This window comes from Thamnophis elegans, chromosome 11, assembly GCF_009769535.1.
Source record: "Thamnophis elegans isolate rThaEle1 chromosome 11, rThaEle1.pri, whole genome shotgun sequence".
NCBI lineage: Eukaryota > Metazoa > Chordata > Lepidosauria > Squamata > Colubridae > Thamnophis > Thamnophis elegans.
In genome coordinates, this window is record NC_045551.1 from 19,282,870 (window position 1) to 19,301,814 (window position 18,945).

General features: G+C 40.7%; 1 protein-coding gene across 1 annotated transcript in view; it reads left to right on the forward strand.

Moving 5' to 3' along the window:
• The first annotated feature begins 442 nt into the window (after positions 1-442).
• The window catches only part of MAP7D2 (MAP7 domain containing 2), a 108,489-nt gene continuing 89,986 nt past the window's right edge, over positions 443-18,945 (forward strand). The window contains 1 exon segment of the mRNA XM_032226834.1: positions 443-616. Within this exon segment, the coding sequence (XP_032082725.1) occupies positions 565-616 (52 nt within the window). The 5' untranslated portion in view covers positions 443-564.

The following is an 18,945-nucleotide window of genomic DNA, read 5'->3' on the forward strand; positions in this document are numbered from 1 at the left end:
TTTAGTTTAACTTTCCAGTTAATTGAAAGGAGTGCTTAAGCGTAAATCTGGAACCTCATCCAACCCCCCGAAGCAACTTTTTGCATTTTGCTCTCTGCCTCACAGAGTACCGGAAGGCTGCTTTCGGGATCAAAGGCAACCGTCACGAATCCTTTTGGCGCGCAGTAGGAAGCAGTTTGCAGAACAGTTGCTGATGCCCGAGGCAAAAAAAAAATAAAGAGAGCACGAGCAGGTTGCCACATGTTAACCACAAGGTAGGAAGAATCTCGGAGAGAAGGAATATACATCTGGAAAGCGCCAGAAGCTATGCGGCCGCTCAGGCTCCCTAGTTTTCAGCAATTGCTCTCTCAGCATCTAGCGCTTCTATCCCTCTTCTGCTTCTCCAATTCTCTAACGACGCGTCAGGTGTCCTACCGAAACGAAGTGCGCCTGTGCGGTGGCGGCCGCGCAGTAGCAGCAAGAGTAATACTGTTATCGGTTACGGTTCTTTAAGCGAGGTAGCAGACGGCTGGGGAGAAAAGTAAGCAGCAGCAGCAGCAGCAGCTAGGGCGCCGGAGGAGGAAGATGGCTGAGCCGGGAACATCCCGAGCGTCTCCCTTGTATTCGCGGGCTTCAGGTAGGGGCGAAGGAATAGGTGACATGATCCTCTGTGGGTGTGGTTTGTAAGCAAAGCCACCTACTTTGTGGGGAAGCCTGCTGCCTGGGACCTCCCTGTCTTCCTTGCTGGCGCTCCGGGTTCCCTCGGAGCAGGTGTCCTCCCGTTTTTGGTGCCCAAATTGTAGCCGCCACCCGGTGTTCCTATTTTTCGGTTCCACACAAGCCCCATAAAGAGCCGCTCTGTAGTAGCGAGGTTTGTTTGCGAGGGTGTGTGCAGTGGCATTTGGTAGGCGGGTTCGTTGGAAATGATTACGTGGGAAGCAAACAGTCTTGGGAAGGTGAGGAATGGAAGGTTGGATGTACAACAGTAATGAATGGAGGCCTTGCGGGAGGTGGAGGACCGAAGAAACAAGAGTGCTGTTTTATTCCTAGCCGTCTGAGATATTAACTAGCATAGGAATAGGTGAAGTAAGAAGAAGGATAAACAATTGATATTTGTGTGGTGGGGCTTTTTCGCCCAGACAGCAGTCAGTTTTTTTAAAAAATTCTCCAGACAAAGACTTAGAAAATGCTAGGAATAGATTCTTTTGGCAGAAGGGAAAGTGAAATACATCCTTGTGCTAGAAATGATAAAGATTTTTAAATTCCTTGTGTGTCAAACAGTGACCTGCGGTGAGGTTTATGGCTGATGAGGCAAGCAGGCAAAAGCCGCCCCGGCGCTATGTCCGACATAGAGGCGCTTCTATGCCGGACATAGCGCCGGGGCGGCTTTTGCCTGCTTTCAAGAGGCAAAAGCCGCCCTGCCGCTAACTTTACTCCAGTCATGTAATGTGTTGATTGTGGTAAAACATTCAATTGCTGTTATTTTTACAATGGGTTAATGTTAACAGAAGGATCATCTGCTAAATAAGAAATGTGAGCTATATGTAGAAGAATCTATTCCAAAACACTTGAAGGAACTTCAACTGTTTGCTTAAACAAATTAACAAAAAATCATGTCTTCTTTGTGGGATATTGGAAAGATTCCTGACAGCAAGTTAATGTGTCTTAAAACTTCATGGCGACTTCCTCTTTTCCATATATCAAGTAGTGAAATAATCTTTCATTTGCCTAGGGCTGAATAAGATGTATGAACATGTACTAAGGCAAAGGGGCTTCATTTTGTTATAAAGTATAAATCAAGGGACATATTGGTTTGACTCAATCAACTAATCTATGATTTGTTTTTGGCTTAACCTATTGTGTGAACACAGCAATTGTGATTTATAAATCCATAGTTTAGAACTGATCATGATGTGTAAACAAGATGTGTTACATTAGTATATTAGACTAAGTAACTTCATATATTTTTTCCATTTTTTTTTATTCAAGGGATAAAATACAAACTCACAGAAAATAACCAAGAACAGAACAAAACTAAACAGGACAAAATTGTTTGGGGGAGGGGGCATGATTTTGTTCCTTGATTTGGCAGATATGCCATCTTAGCAAAACGTTTCAGAATCCATTCCTTAAACCTAAATCATAGTTTGCCGGTTGCCTGAAGAAATATCATCTGTTACTGAGATGGATTAGAACTAGTTAAAAGCCAAGCCTTCCTTTCCAAGTTTCTTAAGCGTTTTGAAGCAAATATCATTTAAAGGTCTTACTTAACTCCAAGTGATCTTTTGCATATTGGGGAGGTAAGTAGGCTAAAAACAATTCAGCCTTTTATTTCCTATCAATTCTGGCGCAAGGCAATGGTTTACCCCCCCCCCCCCAACACACATATCCCAATAGCGCGGAGGCTGAGGAAAATGAGACGGAGAATCAAGCTGCTCATTTTTCTGCAACCTGGCGGGGCAGAGGAAATGAGGCGAGGCGGCCTCAGGTGACAGCCATTTGGAGGTTAAGTTAGAACTTAATATTCTGTTACAACTAAAAGGGAACCGAAGCAAATTGCCAGTGAAGGTTTTTTTTCTTCTATATGTCCAGAGGAAGAACAGACATGTATTTGTCTGGTTTTGGTTTGCTACTGTTTGAGATCCAGAAATTGTGGCAAAAAATAAACTCTTATTTTGATAAATAGGATAGAACGTATAATTGATATGTTGCCAAATTATTTATATATATATATATATATATATATATATATATATATATATATGTGTGTGTGTGTGTGTGTGTGTGTGTGTGTGTGTGTGTGTGTGTGTGTCACAACCCCTGGTAAGCCCCAATTATGGGAGGAAGCTAACTGCTTCCAACATCTGTCAATCGGCTCGTCACAAGAGTCCATCACGACAGAAACCCAATATTTTTACTGTTGCCTTTTGTTATATTTGTGTTTTTTATTTTTTATTAGTCTCCCTTTATTTATTTATCAGCACAAATAAAAAACATATATATATATATATATATATATATATATATATATATATATATATATATATATATACACACACACACACACACATACATACACACACACACACATACATACACACATACACACATTCAATTTCATTGAAACCCACAATGAGTACACCATGCCTCTGTGCATGGCTTTCATTGACTATGAGAAGACATTTGGCTCAGTGTTCCAGCAAGCAATAATCAATGCATTACTAATTATGCACAAAGGCATAGGTTGCCCTGTGAAATACATATAAGATTTGCAAAAAAAGCTGTCAGAGATGAAATCTATAAAAGAAGAAGGGATGAACAGCTGGTCTATAAAAGAAAAGAAGGAATTACCAATTTCTCTCCACACAACTGATAAAATATAAAATAATGTTCCGCTGGTTGTTCTGCATGTTAATATTCTGGTCATTAACAGAGCTATTTCCCAGGGTATTGAGGCAGGCATGCATCAGAGGGGCAAGCGCACTTTCAAGACCCAGCATCTGCAACCCACAGTAGCTCCCAGAAATGCTTTTGTCTCCCAAGATCCCCAGTCTCCCCATTCTTCTCTAGACTCTGAGGATTCGCAATGGGAGGAGGAGGATTTCCTACCCAGGCAAGAAGCTGAATTCTCTGGGGATGAGGGTGGCACCTCCGAAAAGCCTACCTTTTGAGGTCTCAAAAGTTTCAAAACGGTTTTGGATAAGGCTAAGATAGCGACCCGCATGGGATCCAAGCCCCCAGTTCAGGCGGTTAATGACCCAGATGACCTTTCTGGGGGCCTCTTTGAGGAACCAGTGACAGCCCAGGAGACAGTGCCAATCCCCACACTTTATCTTAACATGGTTCAGAAGCAGTGGGCGCAGCCTGCCACCATGGCTACCCCCAGTAGCAATGATAAGAAATTGTACATGGTTGATGCCAGTCTGAAGGACTTGCTTAAGCTACCTCCTATCGATTCTCCTGTGGCAGCCCTTACCTCTACCTCCGTCCTCCCGCCTGATTTATTGGAAGTCTCAAGGCGGAGGATAAGAAGTCTAAGACCGCTTGTCATAAGACGCACCAAGCGGCCGTTTGGGCAATTAAAACATCTGCATCGGCTTCTTTCCTTTCCAGGGCCGCCCTTCTCTGGTTGAGGCAACTATTGACTAAGATTCCGGCCAGGGATACCAAATTAAGGCAGGATATCAATAAGATTGTGGCAGCCACTGAGTATACTGCCAATGCCATCCTGAGCGCGGCCAAATTTGCCTCGCGGGCCCTGGCGTCCAATGTCATTACCAGGCATCTCTTGTGGCTTAGGCACTGGAACGTGGACATCTGCTCCAAGTGGAAGCTAGTCTCTGCTCCCTTTAAGGGGGGCAAGCTTTTCAGGGAGGTCCTGGACCCGGTCCTAGTAGAGAACAAGGACAAAAAGAAAGTGATGCCATCGGTCATTAAGAAATCTGACCAGAAGGGCTCCTACTCCTACAGGAGGCAGCCTTTTCGGAATGCGGAACCATCCTCTAGTTCCGCTCTGCCCCATCGGCTGTACTCCCAACAGGCTGACCGGTCCCAGGCCCATCAGTTGTTTCGAGACGGGGTCGCCAGCAGCACTATTCCAGATGCCCCTTTTGGGGGGGGGGTTCCTAGTTCCCAAGAGAAATATATAATGAAGTGACTTCCAATCTTCCATCAAACAAGTATAAGCAAATTGAGTGATACTATTTTTTTCACTCCCAATAAAGTTACAAGTATATTTTCATCCCATATTCCCTTTCTGATGCATAAACAATCTATGAAACATCATATTTTCAATCCTAGTGTCAGTTGTATGTTCATGAAGGATTGTCAGAAGGAACCTTGTTTTAACCTTGTTCAAATAAACCAATCTTAAATTCCTTATTTACTTCTAATATTTGATCTTTGGTTCAATCAAACATTTTCATATAATTTGATTTCTCTTCATTTCTTCTTTGTACTGTTGTGTAGAGTTCTTTAAGGCCTTAACAAGCTTATTTTGTAAATCCAATACAAAAAATGTCCAGATTACTCATTGTTTGTCATTTGTATTTCCCTTTTTAAAATTTAAAATCTAAGCCAGTTTCATTTTTAGATCCAATGAAACGTTTTTTGTAATTAATTATTTTGGTCTGTCAGTTGTAAATCCACTTCCAATACCATCTTTATCTTATCAAATAAAATTTGTTCTGTATCTTTTATTATTTCAATTTTGTCTTTTGGTATATTTACTTTTACAAACTCTCTGGTATAAAGCTGTAATCTGCTTCTCAAATTTGATTTATTGTTGTATCTTTTTAAATACAGAATTCTGCCAAAAATTTTAACAAATTAATCTTACCATAATAATTGAATTTACTATTGCTGAAGGAGAAAAATGTTATTCTTTTTCTTTTTTTAATAAAAAGTTTTTATTAACATTCCATCCTTTCTTAAACAGTATGTCATCTGGGTACAAATGTCTCTGTGCAATAACCATCAGAATTTACAACATCATTCACTACATATATATTAATTCTCTAATCTTACAGTATATAAAATAATTGAGCATAGTAAACCTGTTCATGTTTTCCTCTTAACATATCTTCTAATAAAAATATAATAATATTAAGCATAATAATCCTAATATTATACAAATAATTATCATATTATTTACATCTGTCTTTCTATTTTCTACTCTTCTTTAATCTCCTTTATTTCCATTTTTATTCTCTAACCATTGATAAAATAATTCCCATATCATTTATTTATTTATTTATTTATTTATTTATTTATTTATTTATTTATTTATTTATTTATTTATAAAATTTATATGCCGCCCAATCCCGAAGGACTCCGGGCGGCTTACAAAAAAGAAAAAAAAAGACACATAACGAACACATAACGAAAGAAAATGGTTTAAAATAGCAACATCTCATACATTCATTCTAATCGGGGCTGGACCTCAACAATGAGGTCAACAGCCCCAGGCGTGCCGGAACAGCCAAGTTTTTACAGCTTTCCTGAAGGCCATGGTATGGTCCGGATCTCTGGGTGTAACTGATTCCAAAGAGTCGGAGTAGCCAGAGAGAAGGCTCTCCTCCTGGGGCCCGCCAGCCGACACTGTCTGGCTGACAGCATGTGAAGGAGGCCCAATCTGTGGGATTTTACTGGCCGCTGGGAGGTATGTGGCAGTAGGTCTCGAAGATACGCTGGCCCTAAGTCATGTAGGGCTTTAAAGGTGATAACCAACACCTTGAATTGCGTCTGGAGACCAATTGGTAGCCAGTGCAGCTCGCGGAGGACAGGTGTAACATGGGTGTACCTCGGTGCACCCAATATCGCTCGAGCGGCCGCATTCTGGACTAACTGCAGTCTTCGAACGCTTTTCAAGGGTAGCCCCATGTAGAGCGTGTTGCAATAATCCAGCCTTGAGGTGACAAGGGCGTGAGTAACCGTTTGAAGTGCCTCTCGATCCAAATAGGGCCGCAATTGGTACACCAGACACCTGGGCAAAGGCCCCCCTAGTCACAGCCGATAGATGATGTTCCAGTTTCAGCTATGAATCCAGGAGGACCCCCAAATTGCGGACCCTCTCTGAGGGGCGTAAATTTTCACCCCCCAGGGTTAAGGATAGACTGTCTAAGCTGTCCTTCGGGGGCAGCATTCAAAGCCACTCAGTCTTATCGGGATTGAGCACAAGTTTGTTCGCCCCCATCCAGATCCTAACAGCCTCCAGGCATCAGCACATCACGTCCACCGCTACACTGAGCTGGCACGGGGCAGAAAGATACAATTGAATATCGTCAGCATATTGATGGTAATTTACCCCATGCTGTCACATGATCTCACCTAGCGGCTTCATGTAGATGTTAAATAGGAGGGGGGACAAAACTGAACCCTGTGGCACACAACATTTGAGGAGCCTAGGGGTCAACCTTTGCCCCCCGACCAACACCGACTGCGACCTGTCAGAGAGGTAAGAGGAGAACCACCGTAAAACGGTGCCTCTCACTCCCACCTCCCCTAGGCGTTGCAGAAGGATACCATGGTCAATGATATCGAAGGCCACTGAGAGGTCAAGAAGCACCAGGATAGAGGAATGTCCTCTATCCCTGGCCCACCAGAGATCATCGGTCAGGGTGACCAAAGCGGTTTCCGTGCTTTCCCAGTTACCTAAAGGCTTTTGTATATATTGCCCTCGCCCTCTTCCTGCAAGAGTCACAGTTAGGGCTAATAGGTAGTATAAAATACATTAAATTTAAAAAAAAAGGTTCTGACATCCCCCACAACAGCTGATTGACAAGCAGCTGATAGTCAGAACCTTTTCTTTTTACTTGTTAGAGCATTTTTTTAATTACCAGTTGGGTAAATAGGTAGTAAAAATGCTTTTAAAAAAGTAAAAAAAAAGGTTCATCAGTTGTGACAATCAGCTGTGCCATCTAATCATGGGAACCTTTTTTTTAAAAAAAATTAAAAGCATTTGTTACTGCCTGTTCCAGCGAACCGGGCAGAACTAGTAGCATTTCACCCCTGCTCCAATGTATTTAAAATTATTCTCATATTGTCTTTAATTTGTTTCTTAGGTAAAAAACCATTTTGATCTGGATGTAATAATTGATTTAGAAATCTTTTTAGTCTTAATGAAATTATTGAAGAAAATATTTTCTAATCAGCATTCAATAAAGATATTGGTCTATAGTTTATTATCCATTGTAAGTCAGCATCTTCTTTCATTATGATAATAATATATGTTTCCAACCATGAATTTGGTACTTTTGCCTCTATCACAAATTCGTTGAATACTTCCAACATTGGGATACTTAAAGTACCTTGTAAGTCTTTATACAGTTCTGTTGGCAAGCCATCTGGACTTCATGTTTTTCCATTTTTTGCCTCTTGATTGCTTCTTTCAATTCCATCATTGATATATGTTCATCTAGCATTACTTTCACTGTTTTAGGTATTTTAGGGAATTCTGCTTTTTCTAAACATTGTTTTATTTTATCTTCTGAGATTAACTCTTGATCATATAGTTTCTCATAGTAGTTTTGAATCACTTTCTTTTTATCATCGTTTTCATGGTGAAGATTTCCTTCATCATTCACTAGTTGGTGCATCAATTTCTTTTCTTTCACTTTTTTCAATTTATATGCTAGCCATCTTCTTGATTTATTTTGTTTAAGACTTTTAATTTTTTTGTGCTAATTCTTCTTTATCTATTAGATTCAACTTCTGTTTCGTTAAGTCCAGTTGGTTCTTTATATTCTTTTTTTGTGGATCTTTTTGTAGTTCTATTTCTTGTCTCTTGTATTCTTCTAGTATCCTTTGGTTTTGTCTCTTCTTTTTATTCCCCCCCCACAATATATTAATATATGCCTTAGCTGTATCCCATACATTTTATAATGATGTTTCATTTCTGTTCTCTTTAAAGAAAAAATCTAGTTCTATTTCCATAAATTCCTTTTCTTTTAATATTTCTTGGTTCAACTTCCATCTTAATTTCCCCTTTTGTCCCTTCCATATAACTTTTATTGGGTTATGATCTGCCCAGTTACTTGTTTCTATATTTATTTCTTGTATATTAGATTTCAACTCTGCTGACATCCATATCATATCTATTCTTGACCAAGACATATGCCTATTTGAATAAAATGAATATTGGTTTTCCTTGGGATGTATCTCTCGCCATGCATCTTGGATAACTAATTCTTCCGCCATTTTAAAGAAAGTCTTGGGAAGTGTCTTCCTGGTTTTGTTATTTACTTTTCTAGTTTTGTAATCCAATTCCACATCCACAATTGAATTAAATTCTGCTAGTATACATATCTTTGTCATACTCCTATTCCGTTATTTTCTTGTGAAGTTTACCATAAAAGTCCTCTTGATTAGTATTTGGTGCATATATTGCTACTAAGAGTATCTGTTTTTTGTTCATTGTTATCTCCACTATCAAAGTCTACCCTTCCTTGTCCATAAAGATTTGTTTAGCATTTATTGTCTCTTTCGCGTGAAGGGCTATTCCCCTCTTCTTTTGTTGTGGTAAATATATAACTTTCCAATTTTAGAATATTCCAATACTTTATTATTATTATTTTTAATGTGAACTTCTTGCAAGCAGATTAGATCTAATTTTAGCTTTTCTAATTTATTAAAAATCCTTTTCCTTTTTATTGCCGAATTCAGTCCATTTATATTAATTGACATTAATTTGATTATTTCTTCCATAGTATACTTATAGATGGGTTTTGTCATTCCAGTCGCTCTTATCTCTCTTGGTTCTTTTGTCTTTGCCTCTTCTCTCTCTGCTATTTCTTCCAAATCTCTTTCATCTTTTTTTGTTGTACATTCCCCTCTCCTATAACTTCCTCTCATCACTTCTCCTTTTCTTTTCTCTTTTTTTCATTTCCTCTTGTGCTCCAAAATATTGCTCATAAAATTGTTCTCCTTTTACTATGGAATCCAGTCGATGTCTTTGTTCCATCCAAGTCACCAATATTCCCTCTGGTTATCAGCCATCTAAAATTCACTCCATTTTTTAATTAGTTGCTTTGTCAGGAATTGGTTGTCAGCGTTCCAAATACCATGTAGAATCAAATCAGAATCGAAGGCAAACCTATTGTCAGGTGCGACTTCATTTAATAATCAGGAAAGAAACCACTCAACTCCATTTGTTTGAAATTAAGTGTACTTTTACTAATTAGAAATGAACAGTAGCGAAGCGAAGCTGAATCTGGTTAATTAGGCGCGAAAGCAAAGAATATCATGTATAATTCAATTCCCTCCCCTTGGCACCCCAGTCCATAGTCCAATGATAATTCACCCAACTGTCAGGTGGGAGATATCTTCAAAAAACATCACCAGGATGGAATGCTGGACAGTTAACCTTGGCGGGAAACTCCCTTCCTCCACATGCGCAGTAAGATGGTCAGGCAGCGTCTAGAATCGTCCTCCAACACATAATGATTCCCATCCCAAATACCACGCCCCCCCTCCCCATTTCAATGGCAGCTGAAGCGGCAGCAAAGCAGAGGCTGACACCTATGCTTAAAGTTCCAATTTAATAAAGCAGGCATGTTGGCACATAGCTGTGGGGATCCCAACTCTGGAAGTTACATCAGAATCCCACCCAGTTAAAAGTTCATGATCTTGTCCCCACACCCACAGTCCATCACATGGTCCAATCTTCTGCTTCCACGCTGGGGTCCATGCTCAGCTTCTTCCGGTCAGGTGTGAAAGTGCGGAGACAAAGGATGACCTTGACTTCTAGCAAACAATGAAAAACAATACATTCCAAAATCCTACTCCTTCTAATCCCCCCTCCCATTGACTATACTTAAAGAAACAGCATAATGAAATAAGAGAAAGTGTGGCAGGCCAAAATTCTAAAAGGAATATAAATGCAGGCCTGACATTGTTATTCCTTTCTTATTTTTCTAACTCTCCTCGGAATCTGATTTAAGACTACTATTTCCTTCCCTTTGTATTTTAAAGAATCGTATCTCACTCTTTGTAAAATCTCTGCTTTCATTGCTTTTTTTGTAAATCTCACATGCACCTCTCTAGGAAGTCTGTTTCTTGCTGCGTATCTAGTATTAACTCTAAATATTTTATCAATATCTGAAAGAATTTTTTCTTTGCCAACCTGTAGGGCCGTGTTGCTGAATCTATGGCATGCATGCCACAGGTGGCACGTGGAGCCATATCTGCCAGTATGTGAGCTGTTAGCTCCAGCATGCATGTGCGTGCCAGCCAGCTATTTTTTGGCCTTCCAGAGGGCTGGGTGAAGCCATTTTTGCCCTCTCCAGGCTTCCGGGAAGCCTCTGGAGCCTGGGGATGGCGAAAAACAGGCCCCGTGGGCCTACGGGAAGTTTGTTTCCAAACCTCAGGGGCAACATGGGAAGACTTCATCTTCTTTCGGGCCTGGCTCTCAGCTGCTGCCCGCTCACCCTTCCACCTTGGGTCCTGCATCCAAACCGTGAGAGGGCAACTCACCACTTCTGGGCAGCAGGCAGGCAACCCTCGGGGAGAGCACGTGCTGGGGCACTGTGTGCCCCAACCAGGCACTTTCTTTTGGGCCTCCCCCTGGAGATAGGCCCGAAAGACGGCCGAGCCTCATTGTGTCATCCCCCCATGAAGCCCTTTGGATGAACACATTTCATTTAATGTTAAAGATTTTAGCATTAAAAAGCAATTTTATATCTCATTGTATATATAGCCAGTAAATAACATCAATTACTGCATTTTTATGTTTATGTTCATAAGAAAGACCACCCTGGGACCCAGGTATGGCAATGTGAAATACCATAACACTAATCCAAGTGATGCCGGTGATATTTCTTTTAGGCCTGAGACCTTAGCTTATAACCTTGATAATCTTAGCTTACCACCTTGCTATAAGCTTCTAATGTTTTTCATGCTAGACTTACCTTGATATTTTCTGCAGTAATTCTGTATTGACTTCTGTCTTCTTGAAAAGGGTTTTCTTTTCTTTTCTTTTCTCTTTTCCTTCCATTTTCATTTTTTTAAAGATCCATTCTTGACACTGCCAAAACCTGTCTGTCCCAAACAGAACATTTTATCACCTTAGACCCTCACTAATACCAATGTACAGAAATTTATTATATGATAATTTATAACATAAACTGGCATACATTTAGATTTATTTTCTTTCCTTTGTCATATGCACTTATGAATAGTTTTGTCCTTAAATCATATATTCAAGACAGATTTCTTTTCTTAAGGAGATATTTATCAAATACAGTAGAAGCTCTGGTCACGATCATAATTCGTTCCATAACTTTGGTCGCAAACCGATTTGGTCATGACCCAAACCTAATTTTGGAAATTTGGCACATAAACAAAATGGTGCAGAACAGGAAATTGGCAGCGAAAAAAAATGTTAATTTTTTTGGTCGGAACCCGATTTGGTCGTGGTCAGAAGCGTTCATGATCAGAGGTTCCACTATTCTCATTCATTCTTAGATCTCTGAATAGCCCAATCATTTTTTCCTGTCTTCATTCATGTCACAATCAAAATATTGTTTTCCCACTGTGGAATGCATTCACTGACATTGTTGCATAGGTTTTCCTAAAACTATTATCTGCTTGTTCATTCTCACCATTAAATGAAGAGTAATATGCAAGTATCACCAATCCTACCATAACAATTTAGGTGACACCAGTTCAAACTTTCTGGCTATTTATTTCTTTCATTCATATTTAACTCTCTTATACTGTGGACCATTATACTGTGGAGTTCATATGCAGTAAATTGATCTCTACTGCACATTATGGTTAGTTGGGACTTTTGCATAACACTATCTAGTATGATGGTGAAGAAATAGATTAGGTAACTAGCATTAGTGAAACTCATCTCATATGCAGCAATCTAAACTAATGGTAAGCACAATATTGTTCAGTGTTGGCATACATTGCCTATATGCCGAGAAGCATAATCAAAGCACATTTTTGCAGCTCATCCACACTGGAAAGAATATTTTTACCCCACACTTTCTTGTATTGTTGTGATTAGCTAATTGTGTAGATTATTTTAAGGCATGTAGAATCTAGAGATTGAATCTAGAGATATTGAATCTAGAGATTATATTGCAAGCCAACATCCTATTATATCCTGCCAAATTGGTGGTCCATGAACTGTGCTGAAACTAACTCAAGATGCTCTAGAGCAGGGGTCTCCAACCTTGGCAACTTGAAAGTCTGCAGACTTCAACTCCCAGAATTCCTCAACTGAGGAATTCTGGGAACTAAAGTCCACAACTCTTAAAGTTGCCAAGGTTGGGGACCTCTACTCTAGAGCACAAAAGCAAAGAATTAGATTTTGTTTACCTTTCACTAAGTATTAAAAGATAATTTTGTCTGATACTTTAAAAGTGCCGTTACCACAGCCAATACTTTTGCCACTGGGTGGTCCCAATGGACCTAAACCGTCCCGAAGAGATGGTGAACAGGAAGAATACATCTTGCTGATCTCGGGGATATCGCAAAATCCTCGAAAGAAGCAAGAGAAGATCTTCAAACTGGTGACAAGTTTGAAAAGGCAACATGGCTCTGTCTGCAATTAAACTACACTTGAGGAGGGAGAGCACAAGGGAGCACTGTGGATACCACGGGAGGAGGCAGGAAGCCAAGCAAAGAGCCAAGTTATAGTCCACACACTTTCCCCCAGCCTCTTTCTTTTGGAAGGCTCGGATCGGCTTCCCTCCGGATTTTCTGCCTCTTCTCTCACCCCAGCCTGCCAGCAGGAGGTGAGTGGGTGAGATTTATTGCGTTCCAGGCATTTCCCACACAGACAGCAGGCTGCATTTGCAATGGGGGAGGTGTTTGAGGAAGGCAGTCGGGGGATGGGGGGATGGCAGAGGAACTGCTTTCAAGCCATTGGAAAAGATATCCAATCCAACTTGGATTGGATATCTTTTCCAATGGCTTGAAAGCAGTGTGTGTGTGTGTGTTTGAGAGAGAGTGAGAGAGGGAAGGGGGTAGGAGAAATTGTCCAATCCAACTTCTGTGTGTGTGTGTTTGAGAGAGTGGGGAGGGAGGGAGAGAGGGAGGAAGGAGGGGAAGGGAGAAGAAAAAGAAAAAGAAAGAAGGAAACTTCATTTGCAAAGGAGAAAAACAAATGCTGTCGCTTTAAATTGGAACTGAGCATGCCTGGCTGTGGAATTCTGGGAGTTGAAGTCCACAAGTCTTAATAATTTTAAATTGAAAAGGTGCAGAAAAGAACAAATTGGTTATATGTTATATGGTTTTATGTTTTTGAAGTTTTGGGGTTTGTGCAATATGAGGATTGTGTTTCTAAAAGGCTTGTGAATGGAGCCAAACGTTCTCTAGGATCATTATCTCATTATCTCTATCTGGCAGGCATGTGGAATGAGCCTCAGGCAGGTTTCTTTGTTAGCAGAAAGAAAGAAAAACAGCACAACAATTTAGGGCTAGAAGGCTACTAGGAGATCATCTAGTCCAACACCCTGCTGCAGCAGGAAACCTTACATTGTATGGATTATTTTGGTGCCTTTAACAGAGAGGAAAATTGCCAGAAAGGATAAATAGTTTACTAGGACAAGGCGGCCATGCAGAGGAAAGCAGAAATAGTCCTTGACTTATGACTATGATTGAGCCCAAAATTTTGGTTGCTAAGCAAGTGTTGTTAAGTGGGCTTCACCACATTTTACCCAATCCATGACATCTCCTGGTGAGTGACATCAAGTTGGCCACTCCCACCCGGTCACATGACTGCCAAGCCACTCCCATGAAACAGGCCACACTTACAGAATAGATTCTAAAAAAATTTGAAACCCACCACTGCGCCAGTGCCTCACCAGCCATAAACCTCACAGCACATCACTGATTTGGATCATATAAGAAAAAAGAAAGAGAGAGGAAATAGATGACGAAACAAGAAGGAGCATCAGGAGAATGCAACACACAACAAAAAGAAGATGAAACAGAATTAAAGGAACAGAGAGAAATAAGAGCAACTAGAATAACAAGACCTATCTACAAATGAAACTATGGAAGATGAAATCAAACTGCTGTCAATCAATATAAATAGACAGAATTCTCCTATAAAAAGGAAAAGGACTTTTTAACAAATTAGGAAAGCTAAAAATAGATCTTATTTGTCTCCAAGAGGTCCATATCAAAAAACAACATAATAAATTATTGGAATATCCTAAAATTGGAATATTATACTCCTCATTAGCACAGCAAAAGAAAAGAGGTGTGGCCCTATATCAGTGATGGTGAACACTTTTTGGCTCGCGTGCCAAAAGCGGGGGGAGTGCGGGAGGGTCATGCACGGGCATGCCGCACCCATGCTATGTGCACGATCCCAGCATGCATGCGCGCACGACCAGCATTTGCCCCTGTTTTTGGCAAGCTTTCTTTGCCCTCTCCAGGCTCTAAAGACTTTATAGGAACATGGGGAGGGCGAAACCAGCCTCCACTGCACCCACCTGGAGGCCCTCCGGAACCAGTTTGCCCATAGGGTCGTTTTTTGCCCTCCAAAGCCTTCAGGGAAGCCTCCTGAAGGCTCCGGAGGGCTAAAACTGGCCCTATGAGGAAACTGGTTTGCCCATGGGGTCAGTTTTTTGTGCTGCGGAGGCTTCAAGGATGCTTCCGGAGGATGAAAAACGGCCTCAAAAGAAGGCCAAAGTCAGCTGCCCAGCACGCATAGGCAGGGAGGGCAGCGCACCAGCTTTCTTCCTCTGTGTTGGGGCAGCCCGCCAGCAGAGGCAGGTCTTTTACCTGTCTCTGCTGGCGGGCTGGCGCTTTCTTTTGCTGCAAAAGAAAGAAAGTGGCTTTTGCCCGCCCCACCGGTATGTCCGACATAGGGACACCTCTATGTCGGACATAGCGACGAGGTGGGCAAAAGCCGCTTTCTTTTTGCCCAGGATGCCTCTATGTCGAACATAGTGGCGGGGTGGGCAAAAGCTGCTTTCTTTCAGTTTGCCCACCCCGCCGCTATGTCCAACATAGAAGCAGGATGCCTCTATGTCGGACATAGCAACGGGGTGGGCAAAAGCCTCTTTCTTTTTGCCCGCCCTGCCGCTATGTCCGACATACAGGCGGGACGCCTCTATGTCATACATAGTGGCAGGGCGGGCAAAAGCCACTTTCTTTTTGCCCGCCCCGCTGCTATGTCTGACATAGCGGCAGGGCGGGCAAAAGCCACTTTCTTTCTTTTTGCCCACCCCACCGTTATGTCCGACATAGCGGCGGGGCGGGCAAAAGCCGCTTTCTTTTTTCCTCACCAGCCATAAACCTCACCGCACGTCACTGGATACAGGATATAGTCAAATAAAGGAGGGATAATGATGACAACCTATATATATATATGTATGGGTATAATATAAGGAAACTGGATGAAAATTGCAAGCAGTGATCTCGGAAGGAGGATTAGAAAAGTCTGTTATTAAATATTATGGATGTTTAGCTAGAACAGGACATAAGGATTCAGTGTCATGGGAGGATTTTAGAAATATTAAATGAAATGCCAGTATGTGGTTTATGTATTAAATTTCAGTATATATGATGAAGGACGTTTTAATAATTATAGTCAAATATAAATGGAGGTACAAGGGTAACGTATAAATATTTGAGTTAAAATACTTGAGATAGTATGAATTATGTTTGATGACTGTGGAAGAGAAGCACGAAAACCTTTTGTAACCAACTGATACACTTTCTACAGTACGTAAGGAAGGAAGATTTTATGTGTTGTGTTTGTTTTGAAAAAAAAAATTTTAAAAAATCATTACAGAAGGAGTGGAGGCGCTTCTGGTGGCGCTTCACTGGTCCCGGAGGTCCTGGTACGCCATTCTCGTCAGCCTCTTGGTGTCTAGCCCATGGCAGATCCCTCAGGGTCAGGTCTCTCTCAGCCAGGGGACCATCATCCACTTCAATAGCTCCAGTTGGCCGTCTGGCACTTGAGGGGGACCTCCTGAGGAGGGACAACCTCTCGGACTAGGTGATACCATCCATGTGTCCAGGTGACCTTTGACAACCAGAATTTATGACTCTACTTGGGCCACCTTCTCCAGGTGGTGTGACACCCACTATATTGATCCGGTCACAGCACCAGCCCCACGCATCTTGGACTTTCTTCAGGAGGGCCTCGATAGCGGGTTAGTGTTAGGGGTATCTCCGTTGGAAGACAGAAAGTAGTGCAGCGGAATGTGCAACTGGAGAGAAAAACTTTGCTAGTAGAAACACACGAATAGAGTTGCAGACACTGCTAGTAAAAACAAGTAGTTTTACTACTGATAATTGCTTCACAAGCAGTGATAGTAGATAGTAGATATTTAGTCCAAACACAATTCAAAGAACAAACAATAGCTTACAGTCGCAGTTCATGTTCCAGTCATCAGGTCATCAAGCATAGGACAAGCAGAGAGAGAGAGAGCTCCCTTGATTCCTTCTTATAGTAAAGTTAATTACACCTGATAAGCACATCCACTCATTTAAAGCAACAACGACCATTTGTTGGTGTATAAAGATATATATTGCCTACCCAACACTAGGAGTATACTCTCAACATTCTCCCCTTTGGGTAGCCAATATATATTTACAATTTCAGTCCATATCGTTCACAACTTTAGGTTTAACAGCACCCTGAGCCTTTGTGAAATGGTCGGCTATATTATCCTCTGACATATGGTATGTTAACTCCACTAGCTTGTTTTTAATACTCTCCCGTACATTTAAATAATGCAAATCTGTATGCTTCGTTCTAGTTTCAACTGCCAAATTAGTAGCCATTTGAATAGCTGCCTGGTTGTCCTCGTACATGGTAATAGAATCATTTACTTCTATTCCTAGATCTATTAGTAATTGTTTGTAACATATTATATCAGTACATAGTAGTGATAGACATGAAAATTCTGCTTCCATAGTAGACAAACTCAGATATTTCTGCCTAATAGATCTCCATCCAATTAATGCCTTACCCAAAAATACAGCTATTCCAGACGGTGACTTTCTTGTGTCTATATCTGTTGCAAAGCTTGCATCAGCATATGCGGTCAGCTTTAACTCCTCATTAGGTTCAAGGTACAATGCATAGTGCATCGTTTGCTTCAAATACCTTAAAATCCTTTTTATAGCCTGCCAATGCCTCTTAGTTGGGTCTGAATTATACCTAGCTAATTGGTTCGTGCTGTATGCAATATCAGGCCTTGACCAGTTGCTTAGATATGACAGACTTCCGATTACTGATTGGTACAAACCCTTACCAAACATAGCACTATGTTCATTGCTATTATTGAAATCCTGACTCATAGGAGTCTTTGAGGGTTTACATAGTTCCATTTTGAATTGTTTTAATAAATTGTTTATTTTATCCGTCTGTGATATTTTAAACCCTCCCCTGGTTTTATCAATCCTTAATCCTAAATACTGACGTATTTCACCCAGATCTTTTACAGTGAAATGTTTCTTCAACTGTTCAATTATAGTAATAGCCTCTTGATCTGTCTTAGTTAACAGGGCTATGTTGTCGGTAAATAAAAGAAGAAATGAAACATTTCCATCCCTTTCCATTCTAAACAGACATGGGTCAGCTAAACCAGCTTTAAATCCAATGCTAGTTAAAACATTGACTACACACTAGTTCCACTCATAACCAGACTGTTTTAAGCCATAAAGACTCTTCTTCAGAAGCCAACATTCAGACATGTCATTGTCTTTGATTCCTGCTGTTTTTTTCATATAGATTGTGTGTTGTAATGGTGCGTGTAGATAAGCTGTTTCTACATCTAAATGTTTAATCAAATACTTATTTTTTGCAGCCCAAACTAAAGCGGCTCTAAGTGTAGTGGATTTTAGACTAGGTGCGAACACTTCATCGTAATCTGGCTGTTTGATCAAAACCCTGAGCCACTAGTCTAGCCTTATATGTTATAGATCCGACTACTCCAGTTTTTATTTTAGATATCCACTTACTACCAATTGTTTTCTTATCTGGAGGTAAATCAGTGTTTTCATATACTTTCATATTCTGCAAAGACTTAAGTTCTTTAGTCATTGCAGTTCTCCATTCCTTTTGATCTTCTAGAGGAAATGTGGTCAATTCATGGTATGTTGCAGGAACTTTGTTAACCTGATAAGCCATAGGTGCCTGATACCTATCAGGTAGCCTAGTTACTCTGTTGAATGCCTTGGTAATTCAGGACCTGTCACCGGACTTTCTATTTTCACTTGTTTCTGCTCTACTACTCTCTCTTCAGTAGACAACTCATTTTTATTATTCAATCCTGGTTTCTCATCATCTTCATTAGTGCTTGGCTTGGTTTCTATAATCACTTCATTATTTGGATCTAATCTATTCCACCCTATATGTTCCATAAATTTGGCATTTGCACTGCTAATAACCTTTGTTGATCCTCTTTGTCAAAACCTGTATGACCTGTGGTTAGAATTGTAGCCTATAAAAATTAGCTGTTGAGCTCTTTCTTGTCCTTTATGTCTTAA